General features: G+C 46.7%; 3 protein-coding genes across 3 annotated transcripts in view; 1 reads left to right on the top strand and 2 right to left on the bottom strand.

The window, feature by feature from the left end:
* The window catches only part of LOC133169593 (uncharacterized), a 52,473-nt gene extending 31,276 nt beyond the window's left edge, over nucleotides 1–21,197 (bottom strand). Inside the window, exons 1-3 of the mRNA XM_061301933.1 lie at nucleotides 21,186–21,197; nucleotides 20,694–20,768; nucleotides 148–215 (exon numbers count right to left, since the gene is read on the bottom strand). Coding sequence (XP_061157917.1) covers nucleotides 148–215; nucleotides 20,694–20,768; nucleotides 21,186–21,197 — 155 coding nt within the window. The remainder of the gene's footprint in view (nucleotides 1–147; nucleotides 216–20,693; nucleotides 20,769–21,185) is intronic.
* Nucleotides 21,198–21,400: 203 nt separating this feature from the next.
* On the bottom strand, nucleotides 21,401–23,678 carry zgc:109986 (uncharacterized protein LOC553566 homolog). Its single transcript, XM_061301683.1, has 8 exons — nucleotides 23,503–23,678; nucleotides 23,268–23,389; nucleotides 23,027–23,165; nucleotides 22,834–22,955; nucleotides 22,517–22,627; nucleotides 21,992–22,098; nucleotides 21,675–21,765; nucleotides 21,401–21,587 (listed from the first exon to the last, which is right to left on the bottom strand). Exons 1-8 carry the CDS (start codon nucleotides 23,597–23,599, stop codon nucleotides 21,474–21,476), a joined length of 903 nt encoding a protein of 300 aa, XP_061157667.1. The 5' UTR covers nucleotides 23,600–23,678; the 3' UTR covers nucleotides 21,401–21,473.
* Nucleotides 23,679–24,251: 573 nt separating this feature from the next.
* haus2 (HAUS augmin like complex subunit 2) lies at nucleotides 24,252–26,361 on the top strand. Its single transcript, XM_061301932.1, has 7 exons — nucleotides 24,252–24,455; nucleotides 24,653–24,739; nucleotides 24,829–24,927; nucleotides 24,998–25,067; nucleotides 25,153–25,285; nucleotides 25,375–25,483; nucleotides 26,180–26,361. The coding sequence occupies exons 1-7, from the start codon at nucleotides 24,252–24,254 to the stop codon at nucleotides 26,261–26,263; spliced, it is 786 nt and encodes a 261-aa protein (XP_061157916.1). The 3' UTR covers nucleotides 26,264–26,361.
* The last annotated feature ends 101 nt before the right edge of the window (nucleotides 26,362–26,462 follow it).

Below are 26,462 nucleotides of genomic sequence, written 5' to 3'. Positions count from 1 at the left end.
TATCGTATCGTGACAAAACCCGCGATTTACACCCCTAATCGTTACACCCCTAATGGGTACAGGCTTTTTTCCAGCATCAACATGCCATTTTTAGGGTGCGTATTATACATGGGGGCGCATTATACACGTACTCTTCGGGCAACTTACCGGGGTGAACTGGTGCGCTGCGGTCGTACCCAAAGTCGACACTGTTCGATTCCGATTGTCGAGACGCACTGTAATAACACACACTCCAGTCAAAGTCTGATAAAATTTACGGCTTGCAGCAGACCGCAATTGGCAGAGCGGAGGAGTGCACAGCAGATAGAAATTGGAAAACGTGGAAAAAGAGGCCTCAGGGGGTTTAATTTTGGTATACCATGTAAGAAATGTAATTTGTGTGCACACTGAAGTTAAAAATCTGCAGTATAAGGGGAAATGCAAAGCGCTCTTAGGGGAAACAAAGACAAGAAATTCAAAGGGCATGTTCGTAAGTGCACCTGCGCACGGTAAGAAGTAGGGGTGTAACGATTCATCGATACACATCGATTAATCGATATAATGCTCGACGATTTATTGGCATCGATGCTAAAGGTAAACATCGATTTATATCGCCGTGTTTGACCTCGGACATTAGACGCGACTTTATTTTGAAATCCAGTTCATTGTTGCTTGCTTCCTCTTTCCGGGAGCAGTGCGCGCGTGTTGTGTTGTGAGCAGAGCACGCACGTGAAAGGGGAGTCGACAACTACCGTTTTTTTCCGTGTATAGTGCGCCCCCATGTATAATACGCACCCTAAAAATGGCATGCTGATGCTGAAAAAAAGCCTGTACCCATGTATAATACGCACCCAATTTTTATGAATTTTTTTTTTTTTTTTAAGTCCCAATGATCGTCACACACGCAGGGAGGCAATGAGTCCCATTTTTATAGTCTTTGGTATGGTCTTAACTAGGCTGGATGTAATCTTTTTTGTTGGCGTTGATTTCTCCGACTGCCCATAAACGCACCACCGCGCTCCGTGCACGCACGGGAAAGAGGCGTGCGGACGTGAAAAAGGCGGCTCTGTATGGGAGAGACGTTGAAGAGGAATAAAAACACCCTTGGAAACCAAAACTTGGTGATTTCAAGTTTCATTTCGAGGGACATTTGTCACGTCTCGTCCCCAGTTTTGCTATGTGTCTAGGTTGCCATAGTTTCTGTTCGCGTCGCCCCTCTCTTCCTGTGTCACCTCAATCGATGTAACGTGTTTTGTATTTAAGTCCTGTCTGCCCCTCGCTCACCGTCGGATCATTGCATGTGTTACTGTCATGATGTCTGTTTGCTTTCTGTTCCTGTCTTTGGTAATGTCACCCTGTCTTTTTGTTCCACGACTTTGTCGGTCAGTCCTGTTGTTGGTTTTGTTTTCTAAAAAAAAAAAAAAATAAAAAAATAAAAATCTAAAATTTTTTGTACCCATGTATAATGCGCACCCCAGATTTTAGGACAATAAATTCGTTAAATTTTGCGCACTATACACGGAAAAAAACGGTAGTACGCGGCTCCTGGCCTGGTGCTATGGCTAGTGTCCAAAAAGACGAGGAAATTTGCTCCCCTTTAGGCTTCAAGTCATTCGTTTGGAAGCACTTTGGATTCCAAAGAAAAGATGGCTCAACGGACTAGACACGTGCAGTTTGTAAATCCTGCCATGCGGTGATCAAATATTCAGGGAGCACAAATCTTGCCGCACATTTAAAGAAAAAACACGACATCAAAGTTCAGTGTTAAAATAAGCACTTTGTATACTACAATACTCTTGTAATTTCCTAAATAAAGAGTTTGCAGTACCTTGTTGATTTTGCGTATGAATTGTTATACGCACCCAAATTTTGACTCCTACTTAAGTCCGTGAACGTAAAATTATTTCAGAAAAAAGATCATCTTTGGGAACAACCGGATGTTATTCTGCCGGTCAGCATGCGCTAGCATACTCAATAGCGAAGAAATGTTTCGGATTTGTGTAGGGTACATTGTGACAGCAGACGAGCAGGCGATCTAGCAAGCGTCTGATACGAGAGCATTGTGTTCGTATGGCGCGTGTTTGAAGTGAACAGCAGAGAAGAAAGCGCATCTGTAATGGGGGCCTCCGTATGATATCCGGATTTAAAAAAAATAAAAAAAGTTTTTCTTTTTTTTTGTACCAATGTATAATGCGCACCCCAGATTTTAGGACAATAAATTAGTTAAATTTTGCGTATTCTACATGGGAAAATACGTGTACTCGTATCGACATACGAAGCAGGAGTCAAAAAAGGAAAAAAAGGGGGAAAGAGAAAGGAAAAAAGGGAATTGGAATTGGGATTGTTGAGAATATTTGACGAACAGGGACAAAAATTGGATCAGGAGCTCAAAAAGAAAAAAGAGGAAATCACAGCTGATGTACTGAAGAATGTGGAAGAAGCTAGGAAGCTAATGGAAAAAGTTAATACACCTTTCTCACATGTCGCCCCGGTTAAGAGTCCCCGCCGTACGACGTGAGTGATAAACGTAATGTCTATCCGCAACTTCCGATAGTTAACCAAGAAGGTAGCTATCAGTTGGAGACCGAAGACAAGGGCATTGTCGAAACCAGAAGAGCTAGGACCACCATTGTTATGCGTCCTAGCCTGACCCATAAGAGGAATAAAACTCGACATGCGACAGAGGGGAGACAAGGGTCCACCAAGAGGGAGCTACAGGATGATAGCCAGAGTGACACAGAAGGAGCAGCGGGGGGCTACAACCCCGTAATCAAAAGCAATTTGAGAAGAGCGGAGGAAAAAGGACGCACCCCAGGGAAAAAGACAAGAGCAAGGAAAGATGTAAGCGGTACGGAGGGCGGAAGCTGCGAGGACAGCTGGGGAGATGAATGCCCTGTGCCTATTTCACGCTCCACCCCAGTTGCCATGGAGGACTGGAGAAGGACCGCTTTAAGGAGCATTGAAGCCAGAAAAGAACAATGCTTTGAGGAGTTAGAATGGAGCGTGGAACCAAGAGAGCAGGAGGATCTAGACCAGGGGTGGGCAAACCTTTTGACTCGCGGGCCGAACTGGGTTCTAAATTTGGACCGGAGGGACGAATCAGGAGCGTGCTTATTTTCATGTCAAAATAGGCTGCTCTGTTCATGTTTCGAGTAAATCTACGGATCGATATGGAAGGGAAACATTGGTAAGTAGTACCAATGCGTTAGATCGAACTTTAGTCAGTTTTGATCATTTTATAGGAGATCGTTTGAGAAACGCGATTGTTTACAGAAGGCTCGTTGGTTATTGCCTAGTGGGTGCATACCGCAACCCTACTCAACCTCAGTTTGTTGCAGTAAAGCTTCTATTTTATGCGCCTTATAGTCCGGTGCGCCTTATATATGGACAAAGTTTTAAAATGGGCCGTTCATTGAAGGTGCGCCTTATACCCCGGTGCCCCTAATAGGGCGCAAAATACGGTACATGTTAGTGGTCGTAGACCGGTTTTCCAGATGGCCGGAGGCGTGTCCGACTAAACGAAAAGATGCTCAGTCTGTTGCCAAGTTTCTGTGCCGCGGTCATCAGCCGATGGGGGCTTCCGGATAGGATTTCGTCGGACAACGGGAAAGAGTTTGTGGATAAAACGGTCAAACTACCGTTTGCAATCCTTGATGGTGTGTTATTGTCAAATATTGTTTGTTTTTTAATCTCCATCGCGGACCGGACGTCATACGGAGGCAGTATCACTGCGCATGCGCACTATGGATCCGATGCGCAGAACGGATGCGCAAGACACGTCAGCTATATAAAGAGCGAGAGTTGTTTTCTTCCTATTAGTTTCAATTCACAGTTAAATTAGCAGTTTCAATCAGCGAATAACAAAATGTGTATTACAGGTAATATTTTATTTCACAACACTTTGCCTTGTTCCTTTCGTCTCTGCTGTTCACTTCAAACACGCTCCATACGAACGCAATGCTCTCGTATCAGACGCTTGCTCGATCACCTGCTCGTTTGCTGTCACAATGTACCCTACACAAATCCAAAACATTTGTTGCGGCTCCAAGTCACGACGAGGGGCAAGTTTTGGTTTCCAAGGGTGTTTTTATTCCTCTTCAACTTCTCTCCCATACAGAGCCGCCTTTTTCACATGTCCGCACGCCTTTTTCACATGTCCGCACTGATCGCGGTGGTGCGTTTATGGGCAGTCGGAGAAATCAACGCCAACAAAAAAAAATACATCCAGCCTAGTTAAGACCATACCAAAGACTATAAAAATGGGACCCATTGCCTCCCTGCGTGTGTGATGATCATTGGGACTTAAAAAAAATAAAAAAATAAAAAATTGGGTGCGTATTATACATGGGTACAGGCTTTTTTCCAGCATCACCATGCCATTATTAGGGTGCGTATTATACATGGGGGTGCATTATACACGGAAAAAAACGGTAATTCTTCAAAAATTGGGAATCAAACAGCGGCTGGGGGCCGTATATCACCCACAAAGCCAAGGCATTTGCGAGAAAATGAACGACGTTCTAAAAAACAGAATTTCCAAAATTTGCCAACATACGGGCTTGAATTGGATAGCTGCCTTGCCACTGGCACTAATGCTATGCAGGTCAAGTGCACTTCGCGACTTGCACTTGACTCCTCACGAATTGGTGACCCGGAGACGCATGCCGTCGCCGTGTCTGCGCACCAGTGGCAAAGGCCCAAGCCTGTCAGTTTTGGAGGACGAAATGAAGGCCTATGTCAAACACCTAACCACAATACATAGGACCATTTCCACCTATGTTGTTGACAGGCAAAAACGAGAAATGCAAGAGAGACTTGAAGCGAACACTAAAGACGCAGTTCAGCCAGGGGACAAGGTGTACGTGAAAGTGTTTCGCCGAAAGTGGCTCAACGAAAGACGGCAGGGGCCATTTGAAGTTGTGCGCTGTACAGGGACGGCGGTGCAAGTCAAAGGCTCACCAACGTGGTACCACCTGACACACTGCGTCAAGGTGCCCAAGGACGAAGAACCCCGGGGACTGAGTCGCTACTGCGACAACCCAGAACGACTACCAGAACAAGGATCACCAGAGGACCAACATCGAGAGGTTGAAAGGCATGACCAAGATGTGGATGCTGTTGGGCCTGCAGCTCCTGTGCCTAACGGAGTCAGGGTCAACACAACCAATGCCCGGGAAGGCCAACGGTTTGACCGCATCGATCTTGGCGACGCACTCACCTCAGGTGGGAGCGACGCCCCACAGTGCGGTACGACCGAGTCAATTGCAGCCGGACGGGGCCCCCTCGGTGGACAAGGTCGTCCGGTGGAACGAAGCAGCAGACGTCCAGTCCGCCGCAGAGTCCGACCGACACGTTACGTGGAGCAGTGTTGAAGGGGTGGTGGGAGGCGCCAACATCCTGCCGTGCAGGTGCCCCAAGGAGAAGGGGTCTCAGTGCACACGTACTGCCCAATGTGAGGACAATGCGGGTAGCGTACTTGCATTGGCGGGCCGAACGTTTGCGGATGATGTACTGTTTCTGAATACATATAAACGATTCGAGGTGTTGGGGGGTTGCGCGTTGTACATAACCAAAATTGGAGGCACTGATTTCGGACAGTATAAATGCACCTATTTTAACCCGGAGGGGGGAAAAGGTGAGCCGCTCGGGTAAGCAGGGGAAGGCAATACGCATTAATTTCGTAAAGTTGGCGGAGAAAGAAACGGGTGCTAAAAGGCACCCAGAAAGCTCGATCGCTGGGCTTGCCGAGAAGGGGTTAGCAGTCGCGACCAAGAACGACACCGCGCCCCTGTTAACAAATGACGGTACCGTTGTAACCCAGTCGGGCGTCTTGGGCAGCATTGCGACGACGCAATAAATGTATTTATTATTTATTGTTACTCTTATTATTTATTGTTTGTCCCTTCTTGTTTTTTATATTTCGTTGTTTACTTGTATGTCTATCGTGTAATATGGTTTGTCACCGTGGGATAGGGAAAACGTAATTTAGATCTCTTTGTGTGTCTCGGCATGTGAAGATGTTGACAATAAAGCAGACTTTGACTTTGACTTTTGACTTTGATGTTGCGGTGGTTCGGTGTGGTAATGCCGGGGGACCAGACTGTCAGGTCTAAATACCATCAGACATTTATTTACACACTGGAAACAAAGAGGAGAAGACAACCAGTATTCTTTTGCTCGCGAGGAGAATTAGGTAGAGGGCCCAGTTCACAGTCCACCACCAATTCTGACCTACCCTACAATCATCTCCTCTTTTTATATTGGGTTGCCCTGGTTACAAGAGGCGTTGCTACACTAAAGGGAGGGGAGAGTGTGACTGTAGCAACGCTGTTCAGCTAGCTAATAATGTTGTGTGGTGCGAGGCCGCATGGCCTTGGCCGATCAGTGACCCCAGGAATGCAGAGTCTGTTCTTAGATGGTTGGCAGCCTCGTTCCCGGCTGCAATCTCCAAACCTGGATGCCGTGTCTCTGTAAAACAATGCTCTAGACCAGGGGTCTCAAACTCAACTTACCTAGGGGCCACTGGAGGTAGAGTCTGGGTGATGCTGGGCCGCATTAAGTATTCCACAAAAAAAGGCTTCAAGTATTCAAAAAAAAAAGGTCAACTGAACCAATCTTCTCAATATTAACAAGTCAGAACATGCAGAACATGAACAGTTCTTCAGAATCCTTGCTGCCAGAGACTTGGCAGCGCTTCCTCTCACACAGCTGAGCCACATTTGGCTTGAGGGAGGAGGCAACTGAGACCCTCAGTATGGCTTTAAGGTGCTCATTTTTAAGTCTGGACCTGAACTTTGACTTATTAAAGTTCATTGTGGAGAAGAGCTTTTCACACAGATAGGTGCTGCCAAAAAGGCACATGGTCCGCGTGAACATCCTGGAAAGCTCAGGGAACCTGGGGGGGAGTTTTCTCAAAAATTGTCCAAGCTCCACTGTTTTTCCACTCACCTCCTGAACTTGGGTTTGAGGTCAGTATTGCACTGCAGGTCAATTAGCTCCATCTGCAGGACAGGGGGGCATCCTCCACATCAAAGGAGAAGGGGTCAGCAAAAATCTGAAAAGTGGCTCTGTGTGTCTTGAAGTCTGCAAACCTCTGATCAAATTCTTCCTGTAGCTTTCCAATGGTATCAGCATACTTCTCACCACTGAATGTTGTGCCTGAAACCATGAGTGCCTTGCATGAGAGCACGTCCTCGTAATCTGACTCTATTTCCGCCAAAAAGTCGCGGAACTGCCGATGCTTTAAAGCCCTGGATCTGATATGGTTGATGATTTTCACAACGTCAGACATCACATTGCCAAACCTCATGATCTTGCTGCAAAGGGCCTGCTGGTGGATAATGCAGTGCAGAGCAATGGCATCTTCCACACCCTCCTCTTCCAGTTTCCTTTGAACAAGCGCCACCGCTCCGTCGGTAGTTATTCCAGCCAAACGCTTCCATTGTAAGCCGGCATCTTCAATGGAATCAAACAGCTGGAGGAATATCTCCTGGGCAGTGGTCTGGCCATGCATTGCAATCACTGAGAGCAACTCCTCCGTAACTTCAAAATTGTTATCAACGCCACGGACATATATTGCGAGCTGCGTCGTGTCAGTGACGTCTGTGCTCTCATCAAGAGCAAATGAGTATGAATGGAAATGTTTAGCTTTCTCACGCAGTTGATCATAAATGTTGCCAGACATGTCAGAAATGCGCTCTGTGTTGGCTGAAATGCTGATGTTACTAAAGTGAGCATTTTTTTCCGAGCAGACTATACTTGCAGCCTGTAACATGCACTGTTTGATGAACTCGCCGTCTTTGAATGGCTTAGTTTAGTTGAGTAATGACATCTGATGTTATACTCCTTGTGCACCGCAACTTTATCTTTGCATATTAGACACGTTGGGATGCCCCTGTGCTCAAGAAAAAAATATTCCGTCTCCCACTTCTCCTGAAATTATCTGTGCTCATCGTCAATTTTCTCTTCACGACAGGTTTTGAAAAAGACATGACGGGCTGACAAAAACCGTATAGCACGAGGTGACAAGATATATTTTCCCTCCACTTGTTCATCCAAACATGTTAAAGTGACCAATTGCTAATTTGCACTGTTGTCACGAGCCTGAGCTACAGGAGCCCACAGGTGTTAAAAAATATAAAACGCCCAGATGCATGTGAGAAAAAATGCGCGGGCCGCATTAACACAAAGATTTTATTTCAGGCAGGGGGCCACAAAACATTGTCCTGAGGGCCGCAATTGGCCCGCGGGCCGCGAGTTTGAGACCCCTGCTCTAGACTTTCTTGCTACATTTCACACAATAATAATAATGAGTAAATAATCAGATACCTCTCGTGCATACACTCTAACAAACGTTAAGTAGATGTGAGATAACTTGCATGAAGTCTACTTAAACAAACATTGAGTAAATATGGGATAACTAAAAACTGTCTCGGACAAAAACAATTAACAGAGAAGGGATTTCTCTTGAACTAACAAAGAACAAAGAACAAAGATGTTCTGTTCCTAACTAGTGAGGGCCTCTCACAGGTAAGACAAGGAAGGGAGTACAAGGACTCCCCAAGGCTAGCTGGCACATACTATGTTGACTTGAGCGAAGATATGTGACCTCCGGTTTCAGGCCGACCAGCGCTTCAGCAAAACTAATTATTCTAACATTTCCCTCCTGTTTATCACATATTTGCTCAAATCCTCACATCACCGTAAACAACCACTTCTCTCGATTTTCAGTTGTCGGATCACATTTATGAAAACAAATATGTTTACACTTTAAGGATAAACGTCACGTCGTCATCATTCAGAATCGCATGGATCGGGGAAAAAGTCCTCTAGCGTCTGTGTACAAATCCCGTCATCAACATCATTATCATCATCATCTTCATCATCTTGTCGCTCGGACATTAGGTACATCCGAGCCATCTTGTCCTCCATGGGCGATACTGCTGTAGTGATGAGACGGTTAAACAGAGCACGCAGGCAAGGGACACAACAACATCCACACAAGGTGAGTATAGCAGCAAATACTGCAACTGATATCAAAATTGAGGACACAAGGGCTTTATACTTCCCAAAAACATCCATCCATTTGTCCCACACTAATGTGTCCACACCAGAGTGCTCTTTCATCCTCGCATTGAGGGATTGCAGACCTGTAATCGCCCTCGTCAGGCTCTCATCAGGAGCGGTGTTGTTGGGGATGAAGGTGCAGCATTGTTCTCCGAACATTGCGCAGACCCCTCCTTTCTCAGACAACAACATATCAAGAGCAATACGGTTCTGGAATGCCATTAGGGAGGTTGTGGCTAGCTGTTCATGCACTGCCTCAAGGCCCGCTTGTGTCCAATTGCCCAATTTTTGCACATTGTAGTGGATGTAATTTATTCTGTCTACGTTCTTGTTCACCGTACACCACCAACAAATGGAGGACTCCCATCCTGCCGCAATTTGTTCTACTAATTTGTATTCACTAGGAACCCCTCTGGGCACTCCAATTGCATCTATGTAAGTTGGATCACTGTCGCGTTTGGCGGTCGTCGATGTGGTTCCAAGACCTGCGTCTTGTGGTTTGTCATTTGTAACGTTTGGCTGGTGTGATCCTCCCAAACAGACATAAGTGAGTTGTGCTTTTGTTGTTTGTTGTAATTTGTTTGTGGGAGGGCTGCAGGGGCTTGCTCCTTCGGTGTCTCACCTGTGCCTTCCTGCCTTCCATTGTCTCCACTTAGACTGGACTGTGGAGGGGGGAGTGTGGTATTGTGGTGTGAAAAGGGTGTAGGAGCCGGCTCCTGTGGTGATTGATATTGTAATTTGATTGTGGGGGAGACTGATGTAGGTGTGGGGCTCTGGACTCTGCGGGTAGCTATTTGCTGGGTTGGCGCGGGTGGGGGACGACGGCATTGATTGTCGCCAGGCTGGGATAAATCAGTATGAAAATTCCGGCCTCCCCCTCTTGCTTCCCTTGCTGTGGCTGCGCGCGGAGTGGGGTCGTACCCACTCCAGGGGTGTGCTGAGTGCGTGGTAGCAAGTGATATTGAAGCAGGGTGATGCCTAGGGAAGGTGTGACAATAGTGGCACGAAGGATAAAAGGCACTGAGGAAAAAAAAAAAGAGAAAAAGTACAACCGAAACGTCAAAAAAGAGGATGGCGTTTGCGCAGCGTTGTTTGTTGGTATTGTTTGTGAGCTGTGTCTCTGCTGTTTTTGTGTTGTCTGTGTGTTGTGTTATGTGTTAAAAGGATGAAATTCGCTAATATAGGTGCACTAAAGAATTTATCTGTAGTCTATCTGATTTGCACCGCAAAACAAAAACGATTTTGTTAAGATAGGAAGGAAAAATTAAAAAGCGAGTAATTTGTTTATGGGCAGAAACTGGTCCACGCTCCTTTAATGCCTAGCCTTGGTTAAACAAAATCTGAGAGATGGAAGGAACTTGCTTTCTGGAATTGGATGATGAACAATTATGAAATAACGACATTTCAAAGCTAAATTTTCAATTTGAGAATAAGAGAGCGATTGAGTTAGTTAAAGTTAAGAAACTACAACAGTTAACTATTATAGTACTTTACCAGCAGTTGTTTTTTTTATTTTTTTTATTTTTTTCTTCGATTGGTGGATTGGGTTGTCACGTTGGGAAAGGAAAAGAAACAATACAAATGGGCGGCTGTATTGAGCCATGGTGTTGTCACGTGCCGTTGACACCTGGCTCAACAGGGGGGATGGAAGGGCAGTTCAGTCAGCTTTATATAACATATGAATTTGATTCATATTCAAAACGTTTATAAAAAAAAATTGTAGAGCTTGTTTAACATGTGCTAAACACAATCCACAGGGTTATAATGCCTGGTCATAATAGATGCATTCTAAAAATGGATTGAATTGGCTTCAAAATAAACACTGCATGCCTTAACAGTGGCAAAAACGTTATGTAAAGAAATAATACCTTGTCAACAACTGCTGTAGATGTTAAAGGATGGAATCACTATCTCTAAAATGAATGTGGACAGTTTGTTTTAGGTGACTATAAGAGTAACTGGTAGAATAAACAATTGATTGCTAATGGCAAAACAAGCTGCAAAGACAGGAAAAATAATGAATGTCATGTGTATGGGTTTACGACCGATTCTTTATGTTGTACCGTTGCCATTGATAAAAGATTGTGTGAAATCTGTCACGTCTACTGATTGTGAAATGTGCGACAGAGTGTTCTATATAATATCCGTTGAAGAAAAAAAAAAAAAGAAAAGAAACCATTGCTTTTAGAGAATGTAGTCAACTAAAATTGTATATGTACCGACATGCCAAGATCTGGGGAAAAAGCTGGGAAAAACAAAAACATAATATCTTTAAACTTGAGAGGCGGCGATGATCTGACTGAAATTGATGCAATTAGAGTCCCCAGAGGGGTTCCTGATTAATAAGAATTAATTGACCAAATTGCAGCGGGATGGGAGTCCTCCATTTGCTGCTGGTGTACGACGAACAAGAACGTTGACAGGATAAATTACATCCATTACCTCATGCAGAATTTGGGCAAACGGACACAAGCGGGACTTTAAGCAGTGCACGAACAGCTAGCCACGCCTTTCCTAATGTCAATCCAGAACTGCAATGCTCTTGTTATGTTGTTGTCTGGGAAAGGAAGGGTCTGCGCAATGTTCAGGGAACAATGCTGCACCTTCATCCAGAATGACACCGCCCCTGATGGGAGCCTGACGAAGGTAATTGCAAGCTTGCAATCCCTCAACACGAGGATGAAAGAGCACAACAAGTGGATGACTGCTTTTGGGAAGTATAAAGCCCTTGTGTCCCCAATTACTGCTATACTCACCTTGTGTGGATGTTGTTGTATTCCATGTCTCCGTGCTCTGTTTAATCGTCTTATCACTACAGCAATCTCCCCCATGGACGACGAGATGGCCCGGGTATGCCTAATGTCTGAACAGCAGCATGTTGATGATAACGATGATGATGATGCAGTTTTTGCACTTGAGTTTACAGACTTTTTCCCAGATCTGTGTGTTTCCGAATGATGATATTTGTGCTCATACTTGTGATCCGACAACTGAAGGTCAAGAGAAGTGGTTGTTTTTGGTAATGTAAAAATTTAGCAAATGTGTGATAAACAGGAGGGAAATGTTGGAATAATTTAAGTGAAGCCTTGGCCTGCCAGACCTGTAGGCCTTGTCTTTACGAGTTTATGGCTTTCCTTTTATCTAGGTTCTTCCTCTTTAGGGATGTCTTTTGATCCCTGTCAGCCATATGTATCCTTCCTGTCCTTATGTTATCTGTGTGTTTTCGTTCCTGTAAGAGGCCTTCACTAACAATGAGCAGAGCTTATTTGCATGGGCGAAATGTTCTTATTTGGTTGAAAGAAACTCCATTCCTTTTAGTTAACTGTAGGTTTGGTTCATAGATTGTTGTTGATCAAAACTGTTTTTCTTTGTTAAGTGTTAAACACAGTTTGAAGTAGTTGCGTACAAGTTATCCTATATTTACTCAATGTTTGTTTAAGGAACTGCATACCAGTTACCTTACATTTACTTAACATTTGTTTTAGTGTTTAAGACAAGTTACTTATTATTATTGTGTGTTAATTTACTAAGTAGATAAAGCCTAGCCAAGGTTTAGTTGCATTGTTCCACAGGAAAGCGGCAATTCAAGTTATCTGATCACACTCGAGGACGAGTCAGCCAACCATGAGAGAAGAACAGCTGGTTGAGGAAGGAGGACAGATTCTGCGGGGGTCACGGGCCGACAATGAAGTGCTAATTCACACCACACTACATTCCTTAGCTAATCAACGTTGCTACAGACACAATCTTCCCTCCCTTTGGTGTAGCAACACCTCTGTAACCAGGGCAACCAAAACAGTGCTGAAAGGAGTAGAAGAAACATCTCAAATGACTAATGCAAAGGTTGCAGAAAAGGTGCTGTTTTTTGCTGTTTTCCGGATGTGGTGCTGTTCTTTCGGTGGCGGATCCAGATCGGGATTTGCTCAGCAAACTACTGCGGATACGGAAGCAAAGACCGAGGTCCAGATCACCCCAACGTTCTGGCTGAAGGTCCCAAGAAGGAGGGGGACGGAGCCTGCGTCGACTGGACCCTATAAATTGGTGGAGCGCATCTCACATGCCGTCCGGCTGGCCGGCAAAGGAGATTCGTGGTAACATCTGTCCCAGTGCGCCCCAGTGAAGGGTTCCTGCAAGGAACCAGATCCGCCATCGACAGCGTCCCCGCCCCCAGTACAAACAGAGGCAGAATAGCCTCTTCCCCCTTGGTGGCCAGGTAGTCCACCCTGAGTCACTGAAGACAACGACCACGCAGCAGATATTTCCAAGTTCTCCCCGGACGGAGCAGATCTGCGAAGGGGGTGAGAATCGTGCTCACCCTCCACCAGTGGGCGTGCCAAGCCCCCAACGGCTGAACAATCACGAGCAATTTTTATCTTGATTGATAACATTCTGGTCGCCTAAGGCAGAGGGACCGTGTAACTCTTCTCCTGCATTTAATCTGGCCGCAGGTTTTTAAATTACACACACAATTTGAACTGGAGTATTGAGGAAAAACTTCATCTTCACTGGAAGTTATTGCTTTCATTGTATTTTCTTACTTATGTTTGAGACAGTCAAACTGGTAGCCCCTTGCCTTAATCAGTACCCAGGAAGTAGCTCTCGGTTTAAGAAACGTTGGTGACCCCTGGTGTAGAATAACATAAGTGTGAACGCCTTCGCCTTCACACTAATAAAGAATGGTTTTGTAGTCGCCTAAGGCAGAGGGACCGTGTAACTCTTTTCCTGCATTTAATCTGGCCGCAGGTTTTTAAATTACACACACAATTTGGACTGGAGTATTGAGGAAAAACCTCATCTTCACTGGAAGTTATTGCTTTCATTGTATTTTCTTACTTATGTTTGAGACAGTCAAACTGGTAGCCCCTTGCCTTAATCAGTACCCAGGAAGTAGCTCTCGGTTTAAGAAACGTTGGTGACCCCTGGTGTAGAATAACATAAGTGTGAACGCCTTCGCCTTCACACTAATAAAGAATGGTTTTGTAGTTACATATCTACAGTCCTGTTAGTTTTCCATAATAATTCACATTCCCGAAGAATAAAGAATACCCACGGGGTTTGCAAACTTCTCACAGGGAATCAAACCCGCACCCTCCGAACTGTGAGGCGGGTTTGCTAACCGAGCCGCCCTAGAACAACAATCCCATTTCTGCAAAACAGCCCACTCATAATCTTAAACCTCTGTCTTCAGCCAATCATATCGCGACGTTAGGGAGCCGATCTGAACACCGAGTGGATGTGGTGCCGGCTTTTAAGGTGCGGCGGATAAATTCAACAAAATAAAATGTTACGACCGGCATAAAAACTCATCATCATCATCATCGGCGGTCACTCGTAGTCGAGTATGACGGTCCTCCTTCTTGGTCTTTGTGGGTCTTCAGGTGGTTGAAGAGGCCGATCCTGGACCCGATAACTCTGGTGCAGTGTGGACAGGGGAATGTAATGGTGGTGGGTTTGGGTTGGGCCTGCTTGGTGGGGGCTCTCTCCTTTCTGCGTCTGCGTTTGTCTTGAGCGGCATGGTGGAGGTCAACGTTATATTGCGCGGCGCCGTCACGGACAAGGATTCTCCACGTCGTCCTGTCTGCGGCCTTGTCTTCCCAAGTTTTAAGGTTTATGTGACACTTCTTCAGGTTTGCTTTTATGTTGTCCTTGAACCTCTTCTTCTGACCTCCCGGGGCCCGCTTTCCTTCAGCGAGCTGGGAATAAAGAACTTGTTTTGGGAGGCGAGAGTCAGGCATGCGGATTACATGGCCAATCCATCTCAGTTGGTTTTGGGCAATGGTGGCAGTGATGGTAGGCAAGCCAGCCTCCTCCAGGACGCTGGTGTTGGTGCGTCGGTCCTTCCAGCTGATCCTGAGGATTTTCCGGAGGCATCTCTGATGGTAGGTCTCCAGTGCCCTTAAGTGCCTGCTGTATGTGGTCCAGGCTTCTGACCCATACAGAAGGGTGGGGAGGACCACAGCTTTGTAGACCAGGATTTTGGTCTTTGCTTGGAGGTCACGATTCTCAAAGACTCGCTTCCGTAGCCTTGAGAAAGCCCCACTGGCACAGCTGAGGCGATGGTCAATTTCATCATCAATGGTGGCTTTCGATGACAGGAGGCTGCCAAGATAGGGGAAGTGGTCAACCTTTTCCAGTCGGATGTTATCAATAGAGATGTTTGGGGGGCGGACAAGCAAACTGCAGTTTGGTAGTGGTTGGTGGAGGATTTGGGTCTTTTTTATATTAATGGCCAGACCAAGCTGTTTGTATGCCTTCGTGAAGGCAGACAGAATACTCTGTAGGTCTACTTCTGACAGGGCCACAAGGGCATTGTCGTCCGCATACTGCAGCTCCATGATGGATATGGTGGTGGTTTGACCTTTAGCCCTGAGTCGGTTGATGTTGAGGAGTTGGCCGTCAGTTCTGTACATGATTTTGACTCCGTGGGGCAGATGCTTGCATGTATGGCGGAGGATAGCAGCAATAAAGATGGAAAATAGTGTTGGAGCGATGACACATCCCTGTTTGACACCTGTGTCAACCCTGAAGGGTTCCGTCTCGTCTCCACTGCCGCTGAGCACTGTGGCTGACATGTTATCATGCAGTAGTCTCAGTACTCGGATGTATTTGTCTGGGCAGCCAATCTTGGATAGAACCAGCCAAAGGGCCTGACGGTTAACTGAATCGAAGGCTTTGGTGAGGTCTATAAAGGCCATGTATAGTGGTTGATTTTGTTCCCGGCATTTTTCTTGCAGTTGTCGAGCAATGAAAACCATGTCTGTGGTGCCTCTGTTTGGGCGAAATCCACTCTGAGACTCAGGAAGGATGATTTCTGACAGGGGGGTGAGTCTGTTGGCCAGAACCCGAGCGAGGGCTTTCCCTATGGTGGAGAGGAGAGAAATGCCACGGTAATTCCCGCAGTCTGCCTTGTCTCCTTTCTTGAATACGGGGACGATTAAGGCATCTCTGAGCTGCGCAGGGATTTCCTCTTCTTCCCAGATCTTAAGAAGCAGGGCATGGATGTGCCTGAGAAGGTCGGGTCCGCCTTTCTTCAAGACCTCTGCTGGAATTCCATCGGGCCCAGCAGCCTTGTTGTTCCTCATCTTCCCAATGGCATCCTGCAGCTCGTTCAGGCTGGGTGGCTCTCCCATGCTTTCAGCTGTGGGCTGTTGTGGTAGTTGATCAAGAGCCTCCATCTCAGGTGTAGTGTCCCTGTTTAAGAGGTCCTCGTAGTGTTCTTTCCACCTGTTTGCAATTGCCTCCTTGTCCTTCAGCAGCAGGCCATCCTTTGAGCGAAGGGGGGTTAGGCAGCGGTGGCTGGGACCATACACCGCTCTTGTGGCATCAAAGAAGCCTCTCGTGTTTCCAGAGTCAGCAAGCTGCTCGATCTCCAGAGCCTTCTTTGTCCACCATTGGTTCTTCAGTTTCCTAACCTGTGTTTGGACGGCTGCCTTCGCTTTGGCATGGGCTACTCTTTTCACCTTGCAGTGGATGTCATTTTGCCAGGTGATGAAAGCTTGCCGCTTGTTGTTAATTAGCTGCTGGATCTCAGTGTCATTCTCATCAAACCAGTCTTGATGCGTCTGCTTTTTGTGCCCGAGGATTTTTTTGCAGGTGTTCATTATGGTAGTCGAAAGTGTGCTCCAGTGTGTTTCAGTATCCTCTGGGTAGTGGTTGGGCAGCGCTGCACTAAGAGCCTCCTGCAGCTGTTGTTGGTAGGCGGTGTCATTCAACAGCTCGATGTTTATTCTTGGCCGACATTGTCTTTTCTGCATCCGTTTTTTCCGCATTAGGCGGATGGACATGATGGAGCGAATGAGGCGATGGTCGGTCCAGCAGTCGTCTGCACTGGTCATTGCTCTGGTGTTTAGGACATCGTGGCGGTCTTTAGAGCGGACAATGACATAGTCGATGAGATGCCACAGTTTGGAGCGAGGATGCATCCAAGATGTTTTGAACTTGTTTTTTTGACGGAAAAGTGTGTTGGTGATGACCAGGTTGTGTTCTGAGCACTTGGTTAGTAGTAATGTGCCATTAGAGTTTGTGTTTCCAACCCCTTCTCGTCCCAGCGTACCCCTCCATAGGTGGTGGTTTCGTCCCACTCTGGCGTTGAAGTCTCCAAGCAGGATTAGCTTATCCTCCTTGGGGACTTCCGATAGGACTTTGTCTAGGTCAGCGTAGAAGGCCTCCTTATCTTCGTCCTGTGCATCAAGTGTCGGTGCATAGGCACTAATGACCGTGGCCATCTGATTGTTGGCAAGCATCAGGCGTATGGTCATTAGGCGCTCGTTAATGCCCACAGGGAGTTCATGGAGGTGGTTGATGAGGCGGTTCTTGATAGCAAAACCCACACCATGGATTCTTGGCTCAGTTGCAGGTTTTCCTTTCCAAAAGAAAGTATATCCACCTTTTTCCTCCTTCAGCTGCCCTTCATCTGCTAGTCGGGTCTCGGAGAGTGCTGCGACATCGATCTGGAACTTCCTTAGCTCTCTGGAGATGATGGCAGTTCGCCTTTCAGGTCGATCACTGGCTTGGTTGTCCGTTAGGGTCCGCACGTTACAGGCTCCAATGTGTACATGTTTTTGTTTCTGACCGCGTGATGGTGATCCCTCTGGATGCGGTATTCCAGACAGGATTTTGTGAGGCAGGCTATATTTAGGGTACCTTTTCTAACCCCCTCCCCTAAATGGGGTGAGCAGAGTGGATCCTAAATAGGGCTGCTCAGTCATGGGTGCAGCTGCCGAGAAGCTCTTCTGCCTCAGTCCAAAAACTTAACGGCTGAATCTAACACCCACCGCCTGTGTGTCAGGTTGTGGCTAGGGGCTGCCAGACCTCACTGTCCTGCCCCCGTTACCACTTCCTGATCGCCACAGGACTTTGTTGTCCAGGATGTAAAATGGAATACGTTCCCTTCAGGAGGACGCCTGCGCGTGACGTCTTTTAACGTGGGGAGACTGATGCGCCTGCAGCCACCACACGGTCCTTGGCAGAAAGGGGCCGGGATCCAATGGCATGAGTCCATGACGATTGGAGACCACCCTCTGTTGCAGCCTTCGTCCGCCTTCAGTGCCGTTGTGACTCACAGTGTCATCCTCCGCCACTCCCACCGTTGAGGTCTTTGGATCGCACTTTGTCTGGAACCTCCCCTTCGACCTTACCGCCATGGTTGAACCTACCAGGAGCCGAGACTCCGGACGGCATCGCTCTTAGGTTCATCGGAACACGCAAGGCTCTCCACCACGGCAAGGTGGCGATCCATGGAGAACAGAATCAAACCCGCACCCTCCGAACTGTGAGGCGGGTTTGCTAACCGAGCCGCCCTAGAACAACAATCCCATTTCTGCAAAACAGCCCACTCATAATCTTAAACCTCTGTCTTCAGCCAATCATATCGCGACGTTAGGGAGCCGATCTGAACACCGAGTGGATGTGGTGCCGGCTTTTAAGGTGCGGCGGATAAATTCAACAAAATAAAATGTTACGACCGGCATAAAAACTAGTATTGTGGTGACAAAAGAAAGGAGATGCAGGTGTGCAGCAAAAAAAACTTAACTGAACATACTTGTAAAACAAGGAAAGGGCCTTGTCACAATTACCCCAAAGTTACTATTTATACTTTGTGGTTCTTGCAAAATAAGTTAGAGTGCGCACCACCCTAACAATCATCATCTAGATGAAATACATCAGAACATTTGCCTTTCTCAATCATCACAACGCAAGCAGTGCCTGCTTCCACCAAGTGTTTCCTCACCCAGTTGCCTAAGTCGGGGGGGAAACCAGTGAGGGGCGCATTTTTAAGATGTTGCTGATAAGCACTCTCAGCTGCATCATCGAATGGGATGCCTCTGTGCACCCAGAATTCTTTTCCAAATCTTAATTGAATGGTGGTCTCAACCTGTTCAGATTTTCCACACAACCTGAAAGGACCCCCAGGAAGACAGAAATTTTTTTGCTGGAGTCCAGCACTCACGGTTCTCAAAATAAGGGGGGGGGGGGGAACATATTCTCACGGGGCAGCTGTGAGGATTTGTTCCCCCCCTGTAATTTGGCCTATAGGAATGAGGGAACCTGTTCAGATTTTCCACACAACCTGAAAGGACCCCCAGGAAGACAGAAATTTTTTTGCTGGAGTCCAGCACTCACGGTTCTCAAAATAAGGGGGGGGGGGAACATATTCTCACGGGGCAGCTGTGAGGATTTGTTCCCCCCCTGTAATTTGGCCTAGGAATGAGGGAACCTGTTCAAATTTTCCACACAACCTGAAAGGACCCCCAGGAAGACAGAAAAAAAACTGCTGGAGTCCAGCACTCACCGTTCTCAAAATAAGGGGGGGGAACATATTCTCACGGGGCAGCTGTGAGGATTTGTTCCCCCCCTGTAATTTGGCCTAGGAATGAGGGAACCTGTTCAGATTTTCCACACAACCTGAAAGGACCCCCAGGAAGACAGAATTTTTTTTGCTGGAGTCCAGCACTCACGGTTCTCAAAATAAGGGGGGGGGGACATATTCTCACGGGGCAGCTGTGAGGATTTGTTCCCCCCCTGTAATTTGGCCTAGGAATGAGGGAACCTGTTCAAATTTGGCACACAACCTGAACAGACCCCCAGGGAGACAGAAAAAAAACGGCTGGAGTCCAGCACTCACGGTTCTCAAAATAAGGGGGGGGGGGGTAACATATTCTCACGGGGCAGCTGTGAGGATTTGTTCCCCCCCTGTAATTTGGCCTAGGAATGAAGGAACCTGTTCAAATTTTCCACACAACCTGAAAGGACCCCCAGGAAGACAGAAAAAAAACTGCTGGAGTCCAGCACTCACCGTTTTCAAAATAAGGGGGGGGGGGGGGGGGGGACATATCCTCACGGGGCAGCTGTGAGGATTTGGGAATTCTGACTTTATTCTCAGAATTCTGAGAAAAAAAGTCAGAATCCTGTCACCCCTCGTTTTTTTTTTTCTTCACTGGCCCTAATCCTCTTCCGTAGAGAGGAGATGCAGGTGTGCAGCAAAAAAAACTTTACTGAACATACTTGTAAAACGAGGAAAGGGCCTTGTCACAATTACCCCAAAGTTACTATTTTTACAACAGGGAACTGCGCATGCGCCGTGGTCGGACAAACACAAGAGCCGCACAGGTCGTGAACAGCTGGAGCGCAAAGGACCAACTAGCTTTGTTTTTTTAAAATCAGAAATAACATTATCGGACCCATCATGGTTAGTAGTGTCTTAGTGTCTGCCGGAGCCACTCGCGATATGCTGACTGGGATCATATGAGGGGAGTGTTCTTCCTATCTTTTCCAAAGCCATGGATGAGCCGAGAGAAATGCTTTCACTGGGTACAAGCTTGTAAACGGCAGAGGTTTACAGTAAATAATGTCACCAAACACATGACATTATTTACATATATGCTCTCTGCATTTTGTCGGTGGAAATGGGCCAACGAGGTTAGCGTGGTTAGCTTACAGGACCTCACCTGAGTGAGAGAGCTATCACAATAGTGCTTAACTATCGACTAAAACGGCATTCTTTCAGCTGACTAAGGTCTCTGCATGTCAGAACACGTTTAAGTTGTTCCACACACTGTTTGTCGATTAATTCTCAGGAAAGTCAGCAACACGAGGTTACTTAGCAGGACCTTACGTGAGTAAGAGAGCTATCGTACAATAAATCTTACCTTTCGACCAAAACGGCTTTCTTCCCGCTGACTTTGAGGCCTCTGCGTGTCAGCCAACGTTTGAGTAGTTCCACACTATGTTTGGCAATAAAACTGTGCTGGAATTTTGCCCCTGGTACGTCATCCTCCTCCAAAATCCTCCTCAGTCAGACACAATGTTTGTCCGACTGACCGCATCCGCTGAATATTTATGAGCGACCGTGACGTAATTTGAGATCAACCCCAGAGAGACACATCACATGCACATCACGGTCCCAACACACCCTTCAACTCTTAGTTCCATGGTGGAATTCTGTATGCAAACACCTATGCAACTTTACTCGCAGTGTCCTCACGACATCGAGCCACCAACATAAGACGAGTAATGTTATGTTTTGTTCATGTCACAAGGTGTAGAAGAATCCGGTCCATTTTTCAAAATAAAAGATCGTTCAGATTCAGATAAATAAATTGGAAGTAATGCAAGTTACTTATACTTCTGTGGCTCGGTACCAAATGATCCATGGACCGGTACTGGTCCGCGGCCCTGGGGTTGGAGACCACTGCTCTAAATGACAAGACAGATCAGACTAAATCTACAAGTACGCAAATATGGACAGGCGGATGTGTGGGAAAACAGGCAGGACAGCAGCCCTCCCTCCGGAATTGAGTTTTGACAACCCTTATCTAGATCAAGAGGCATCAACATATAATTATTTGCGCAGATATCAACATGAACATTTGTATTTTTGCTGATTTGAGACACAAACACTCGAGATAATAGTCCAAGGAACGTCCAGGTCATAAGACCCTATACAGGTGGATCTGTCGCAGATTCTCTGGGTCGGTGTCTTTACCCACGTATACATGGTAGTCCAAAGGAAGCTCCTCCACCCAGCCGGCCGGCAGCGCTTCCTAATGAGCAAAAAGAGGACGCACTGAATAAAAGAAATCAATGCTGCCCTCCCGGGTCTGTGGTCAATCGCTGAGCATCAGCCTCACCTGCAGAGGGTGGAGAGCGTCGTGCAGGCTGGGCACCGTCACCAGCAGAGAACCTTGTTTCCGCAACGTCCGCATGATGAACCTCCAGGCCCTGAACGGGAGGGGCCGGGTCACACGCTCAAGTTGCATGCCTTCACTTTCAAGAAGTCACGTTGGAAAAGTCCGCTCGTGACTCAGACATACCGAAGCAAGTCAGACAATTGTCAACCTTGCACCCAGTAGCTGCACCCATGTTGTGCGCGTTTGTGTTTGAACTGTTGTGTGTTAATCCTGTGCGTGTTGAGATTGTGTGCGTGCATCCGCGAGCCCATCCTGACCTGACTTGCTGGTCGGGCTCCAGGAAATACTCAAAGACGTTGTTCATGACCACAACGTCGGCGGTCCACAGCAGAGCTTCCTGCGTGCAGACGTCAGCATGGACAATCTGCGGCAGAAAACGTTTCACCAATAAATACAAATCAGCCATCAAACATACTCTGAATACTTGAAACTTGCCATCGACAAATGAAAAACATTCCACAAACAAACGACACATTCCATAATTCTAAAACACCAGAATACATTGAGAGAAAAAAAACCCACAGAGCACCCCAGATTTACTGCCCATTAAACATTCCATACGTAAAACAAATATTAAACATAAAAGAACGTAGCACGTTTGACTTTTTTAAACATTTAATGAATACTGCACTTCTAAATATCACATGGATATATTGCGATATCACATGAACACAAGGAATATCATTCAGATTGTCAATAAACTAGCAATCTCACAAATGCGGGACGCCATCCCACGTCTCGAATCCAAAGACCCCCTTACCACACATCAGAGGTGGCCCCACCTGGACTCTGGCCTCCATCCCGTACTTGAGAACCATCTTGTTCTGCAGTTGAACAAACCCCTCGTCGAGCTCCACGCCAACAAGCCGGGACGCCGCGCTGTACACAAAGCCCTGAACGACACAAAGGTATGGGCGTATGGCAGCGGCAAAGACAACGTGAGAGAGGGGAAATGTGGGATGCCAGAACGGTGGGAGAAAGGCCTGAATACAGAAGCGTGAAACGGGCATGGATGTCTGTCGAAAAGGATGACCAAGAGAGGCCTACGCTACGTCACAAAGGAAGTGCCAAGTCACCACTGCGGCGTATGCTATGTTACCCCATAGAGCACGGCGCCCAGCCGCGACCCAATGTCCACCAGCATGCGGCCGCTCAGGTCCGGCAGAACGTTTTGGAACAAGAAGAGCAGCTCGCACATGGAGAACGAGTGCGACACAAAGTCTGTTGGCGCACACGGCAGATAAATGTGGGTTAGTGGTGCGCCGTGATTCGGCGGTGGTGGCTTCACGCACCCAGAGGCGCCGTGCTGTGGGATCCGCACTTGAGACAGTAGCATCGACTCATCCGTCCCGCCTCGCACAGGGCGTCCACATGGTTGTCACTGTACAGGAAGGCATCAACGTGGACAGACAGACACGAGTGGCACTGCAGCTGCCAGGTACAAACACACATTCACTAACAACATACGCCGTATAGGCCAGTGTGAAAGGGGCTACATGACAGCCAGACAGACATGACGTGTGCTTGTGGAACCTTGTGCAGGGCGTTGGCTTCAGACGGCAGCATGGCATCCAGTGGCAGGCTCTCCCTGATCTCATCAGCGATGCACCTCAGGATGACTTGATTGTTGTCCACCAGCAGCTCATCCAGCTCATCTGCAAACGCAAGGCATTGTGGGTAAACGTAGTCGATAACAACTTCCCACGGGACCCGTCGACGGCCGAAGTTAGCAAATGCGGCAGAAGACGTCACAGGGAAGCAACCGTACCTGAAGTTCGGATCCAGTCAAGCAACTTCGGCAGCTGAGAAAGTTCGACTCTACTCAAAAGATGCCGTAGTTCACTTTGAGCTTCACGCAAATTCATCGCGGCTTCCACGCTGGCTGTTTACAACACTTCCGGCTCCTTGCCGTGCCACCGGTTGGTCCCATTGGCTTGTCGCCTCAGAATAGTATGTTACGTCAGGCTGAGACCCGGATGCATTTTGAACCAGTTTTTAAATGTTATTTAATTTTCTTTCTTTCTTTCTTTCTTTCTTTCTTTCTTTCTTTTTCTTTCTTTCTTTCTTTCTTTCTTTCTTTCTTTCTTTCTTTCTTTCTTTCTTTCTCTCTTTCTCTCTTTCTCTCTTTCTCTCTTTCTCTCTTTCTCTCTTTCTCTCTTTCTCTCTTCTCTTCTTTCTTTCTTTCTTTCTTTCTTTCTTTCTTTCTTTCTTTCTTTCTTTCTTTCTTTCTTTCTTTCTTTCTTTCTTTCTTTCTTTCTTTCTTTCTTTCTTTCTTTCTTTCTTTCTTTCTTTCTTTCTTTCTTTCTTTATTTGAGCAATAAAAGCTGCTTGAAGTCCATCTGACGGACACGTTGAATCACAGACAAAAATATGAATTGAAACTGAACTCAAGTTATTGTTTTTTGATGACAAGACGTCCCAAAACACATCAATTTTGTCCGAAACAGAGCAGCCAGCCAATTTTGAAATTAGAAAAAGAAATATACACGTTTGCAAACTAGGTTTTTTTCCCATCAAATGCGCTATCGCGAGTCTACGTGTTGCAGTTTTCATGGTGTCCTTGGGTTTGGAGGCGCCGTGCAACGGCTACATCGTCTCGAAACACAAGTCGAAGAAGACAAACGGAAACTCAAAGCGTCTGGCGGGCTCGAATTGCTACAAACGGCTGTCAAATTTAGAGCTTTGAACTCATTAGGCCAAGAAGTCTGTTGGTTTATCACGGTAAGTCGTTTGCCTTATTTTTTTGTTCTTTCAACCAATACCTGTTTAACTTTATCACAAAATTATAACAAGCGCTCATATTTACCATATGTATGTGCAAATGGTTTAAGTGCACATCGAAGGAGGAATTCTTTCAAAATGGTAATTTGTCAATCATCACTCGATGATATGTGCGTAATTGAGCGTGACATCCGCAGAAGCTTCAATGCACCGTAGCTTCCTTCACCATGACGTCATCAGCCAGACTGCTAGCCAAATGTGTGTCCAGTGGGGCAGTGTCTCAGGTCAGACTTATAGCATGTTGCCCTCATTAACTCTTTAATTCGTAACTGGCAAGTTAATCTAAGTCACCTAAGTCATCCGTGGCTTTTAGGAGGAGCTAGAATCCGCCAACTCATCGCAGAGCTCCGTTTTCTCCTCTCAACTGCATGAAGCCGAACAACGAATCAATATGCATAAAGAGCTGGAGCAGGTCAAGCAGCCCACCCGTTGTGATTCATCACACGTTGATAAACTCATCAGCCTCACTTTCTGGTTTGCAGCTGCAGCTAGAATTGGAGCTACTGACGGCGGACAAGCAGAACGCAGACGCCACGCACGTGTTCTACCTTGGTGAAGAACACGCACGCACGCACGTTGATCGATTTGTGAGTTTGAGCTCAGAACTCTGTAGCACAAACATGACCTTTCTTGCCAGCTGCCAGGCTGCAGGCGCTGCAGACGTTCTGCACTCACCTGCAGAATGTCGTGAAGGACCACAAGCTCCTGGCCCAGCAACTGAGCAGTCCGCTGGGAGGTGCAAACCTTCCTGTCCCGGCCCACCTGCGCCGGTAGCGTCCGACGCGCTTGGACTCCTCGCAGGAGCCGCTCAGTTGTCCGTGTTTTGTCCACAGCGGGTCACGTGTTGCTATTGCTTCAGGTTTGTAGTGCAAGTGGTCCAGATGTCGACGGATTTTGTGGAGACTTGGGACGAGAAGAGAAGTGCTATAAGCAGATGCGCCGGCGCTGCCGCCAACCTGGATCAGCTGGTAGGACGTGTGGGCCTGCGGTCTGAACAGAAAACTCACGCCCTATTTGCTTACATTATCTCAATAAAAACAAATTATGTTATAAAATATTTTGTTAATGAATTAAAATTTAAAATGTAATTTACCGTTTTTTTCCATGTATAATGCGCAAAATGTAACTAATTTATTGTCCTAAAATCTGGGGTGCGCATTATACATCGGTACAAAAAAAAAAAAAACATTTTTTTTTTTTTATCCGGAGATGATATGGAGGCCGCCATTACAGATGCGCTTTCTTCTCTGGTGTTCACTTCAAACACGCTCCATACGAACACAATGCTCTCGTATCAGACGCTTGCTCGATCACCTGCTCGTTTGCTGTCACAATGTACCCTACACAAATCCGAAACATTTCTTTGCTATCGAGTTTGCTAGCGCATGCGCAGTGATACTGACCGGCAGAATAACATCCGGTTGTTCCCAAAGATTATCTTTTCTCAGAAATAATTTTACATTTACGGAGTTAAGTAGGAGTCAAAATTTGGGTGCGTATTATACATGGGTACAGGCTTTTTTCCAGCATCAACATGCCATTTTTAGGGTGCGTATTATACATGGGGGCGCATTATACATGGAACAAAACGGTAGTTCTTATTCATCTGTAAAAAGCAACGATCTACTCAAAATTTGCGCCTTTGCTCTACCCCTTGGTGTCAGAACACGTGCGTCTCGCAACTTTTGGGCCTCGCCTCGCAGGAGGAGGTGTTGGCCGATCGGCTTCTTCGATGGAAGGACACGTGACCAACCTCGACCGACGCTGGTCCTCCAGACCGTACCGGCCCGCTTCTGTCTTTTGTGACCGCTTCTTTTTCTTTGGAATAAAAATGACTGATTAGAAATCTTTGTTTTGGACCTCACTGATGCAGTTTCACTCTGTGTCCGTTCGAGGGCTCTCAAACATTCTCAAACATAGTAGGTGGGGGACACCTTGAACTGGTTG

Source organism: Syngnathus typhle, linkage group LG16, assembly GCF_033458585.1.
Source record: "Syngnathus typhle isolate RoL2023-S1 ecotype Sweden linkage group LG16, RoL_Styp_1.0, whole genome shotgun sequence".
Taxonomy (NCBI): Eukaryota; Metazoa; Chordata; class Actinopteri; order Syngnathiformes; family Syngnathidae; genus Syngnathus; species Syngnathus typhle.
The sequence above is the reverse complement of the archived record's forward strand: the minus strand, read 5'-3'. Positions and strand labels throughout refer to the sequence as shown.

Excerpts from the sequence above, each read along its gene's own strand:
- zgc:109986 (XM_061301683.1), bottom strand. The coding sequence starts at position 23,599 with ATGAATTTGCGTGAAGCTCAAAGTGAACTACGGCATCTTTTGAGTAGA. Across the intron at positions 22,628-22,833 it reads TGGGCGCCGTGCTCTATGGG|GGCTTTGTGTACAGCGCGGC; the intron begins GTAACATAGCAT and ends TGTGTCGTTCAG. Across the intron at positions 21,766-21,991 it reads GAGCCCGACCAGCAAGTCAG|GGCCTGGAGGTTCATCATGC; the intron begins GTCAGGATGGGC and ends CCTCCCGTTCAG.
- haus2 (XM_061301932.1), top strand. The coding sequence starts at position 24,252 with ATGCGCTATCGCGAGTCTACGTGTTGCAGTTTTCATGGTGTCCTTGGG. Across the intron at positions 24,456-24,652 it reads AAGTCTGTTGGTTTATCACG|AAGCTTCAATGCACCGTAGC; the intron begins GTAAGTCGTTTG and ends TGACATCCGCAG. Across the intron at positions 24,928-24,997 it reads TGCATAAAGAGCTGGAGCAG|CTGCAGCTAGAATTGGAGCT; the intron begins GTCAAGCAGCCC and ends TCTGGTTTGCAG.